This window comes from Pundamilia nyererei, unplaced genomic scaffold (assembly GCF_000239375.1).
Source record: "Pundamilia nyererei isolate P.nyererei 1_Seehausen unplaced genomic scaffold, PunNye1.0 scaffold00051, whole genome shotgun sequence".
NCBI classification, from domain to species: domain Eukaryota; kingdom Metazoa; phylum Chordata; class Actinopteri; order Cichliformes; family Cichlidae; genus Pundamilia; species Pundamilia nyererei.
This window is the reverse complement of record NW_005187452.1, coordinates 294,732-296,960: the sequence shown is the minus strand read 5'-3', so window position 1 is coordinate 296,960 and position 2,229 is coordinate 294,732. Positions and strand designations below refer to the sequence as shown.

The following is a 2,229-nucleotide window of genomic DNA, read 5'->3' as shown; positions in this document are numbered from 1 at the left end:
AATATTTATATAGAAATATTTATAAAGTGTGTTAGAATGATTATTTTATTTGTTCCTGAAAGCCTGGAATAAAACATAATTATTACATAATAAAAGCATAAAACATTACAGTTGTTTGTAAAGTCAACAGCAGTCACCAAGTACTCTAAAAGTGCAAACTGGAACACTGCAGCTGTTGGCTGCAGCTGCACGGCACAACCTTTGCTTTAAAAGTGAATGTTTTCCATTTCTGGTTTGGTCTTCTAGCGACCAAAGTAACTAAGTTATTTTTAGTGCAGCACCATGCATCTCTTTGCCACCAATTTTATTTGGCAACAGCCAGCAACCACTTGCAAACCTTTCAGGGATATGCATTTTCGCTTACTGACCAGCGGTGGTTGGTAGAGGTCACTGCCGGTCTCTGGACTCGTGCAACTGAAGCATTACCAAATCACCTACAGTATTACAACTTTCTTCATGTCTTCTTCCACAATAGCACAAAGAAACTTTTCAGTATGACATTTGTGTTTCATCTTTTTCATTTAAGAAAAATATAAAAGAGCAAGTAATTTCTGAAGTCTAGATATTCTTTCCTGTGTGAGTGTTCATATGAATAATTAGATGGGAGCGTCGGATGAATCTTTTCCCACAAGCCGTGCAACTGTACGGCCTCTCGCCTGAGTGAGTCTTCATGTGGCGAGTCAGATTCGAGTGGGCACTGAATTTAATATGGCACAGGGTGCAACCGTAGGGTTTCTCACCTGTGTGAATTATCATGTGCTTGATAAGGTCGGCTTTCTCTCTAAATTTTTTACCACAGTCGTTACAGCTGTGAGGCTTCTCTCCTGTGTGGATACGCATGTGGGCGTTCATGTTTCCCACCTGAGTGAATCCCTTGCCGCAGACGCTACACGTGTGCGGCTTCTGTCCAGAGTGTGAGTTCATGTGAGTCTGTAAATATGAGCGCTGGATGAAGCTTTTGCCACACACGCTGCAACTGTGGGGTTTCTCTCCCCTGTGCGTTTTCATGTGACGAGTCAGAATGGATTTATTCCTGAAATTCTTGCTGCAAACGCTGCAGGTGTAAGGTTTTTCTACTGTTTCGCCAGATTTCTCTACTCTCTTACTGTTTACACCCGAGTGACGTTTTACACTGTCTTGCTGTTCATCATCACTTATTTCACTCGATGGACACTCGCTGGTCGGGTCTGATGCGCCACAGCTTTGTTTAACAGTTCGAGCTGAGCAGCTGGGCGAGTGATCTTCCTCACCATTCCTGACAGTCTGGCCCAGATTTTCTGAATGCTTCCCATCCTCACCTCTCTCCACATAAACTATATTAAACATGGCGTCTTTGGTGTCAGCCTCTTCCTGCTTTTCACACACTGGAGCCGACCACAGTTCTACCTCCTGTTCTTCTTTAATCCGGGGCTCTCGGTCATCCTCACACAGGTCTTTCTTCTTCTCAGGGTGATCCTGCTCAGAGCAAGCACCATCTTCCTGGACGGAGAACTGCAGAGGGACTAGACAACATCATATATCAGAAAATGGATTTAGGTTTTCACTTTATCAAGCAGAAAGCTCTACAATATAAATCTCAGATTTTTAATTTTTAAATTATGACGTGTAGTCTGCTGTTGAAAAAGACATCTTACTACTTCTTTTGCATAAAACAATAACAGATGCACTGGAACTTATTCTCTTGATGATTTCTTGTTTTTGATATGAAAGCAAAGACTCTGCTTTATTATGAAGCTCGGATAAAACAAAAATACCGTAAATAAACTTTCAAATGCAGTGATATCAAAACTGCAATTAGGTTTTTATTTTACAGTGTTAGAACTACAGGTTTCTGGGTCACATTTCATTGTTTTGGATGCAGTAGTGAAGATGAAAGGTGGAAACAGGTCCTTGTGTTTCACTGGAAGTTTTCTCTATCTGAGGCTTCCTGAACCAAACAGATTACATTGTTCTTTGCAAAATGTTTATTGGGAAAATCATTTCAATTTTTCCATATTTCACTATTTATTTATTGTCAATATAAGTATACAACATACATACCAGCTAAACAGCTTAAGTAAAAGAGCACAAAAATATGTTAAATGTGAATGAAAAAGCTTTGAACCACCAGGACTCAGAGTCTGGCCGACTAGCAAAGCTGAGAAACTGAGAATGTGGTGCTCAGGGGGTTGGGAATCGCATCTGTAACCGGAAGGTCGCCGGTTCGATCCCTGGGCTCTCTGTCCTGGT

General features: G+C 41.1%; 1 protein-coding gene across 1 annotated transcript in view; it reads right to left on the bottom strand.

Annotated features, from left to right (window-relative positions):
* Positions 1-67: 67 nt before the first annotated feature.
* The window catches only part of LOC102206476 (zinc finger protein 2 homolog), a 5,872-nt gene continuing 3,710 nt past the window's right edge, over positions 68-2,229 (bottom strand). The window contains exon 2 of the mRNA XM_005733253.1: positions 68-1,502. Coding sequence (XP_005733310.1) covers positions 559-1,502 — 944 coding nt within the window. The 3' untranslated portion in view covers positions 68-558. The remainder of the gene's footprint in view (positions 1,503-2,229) is intronic.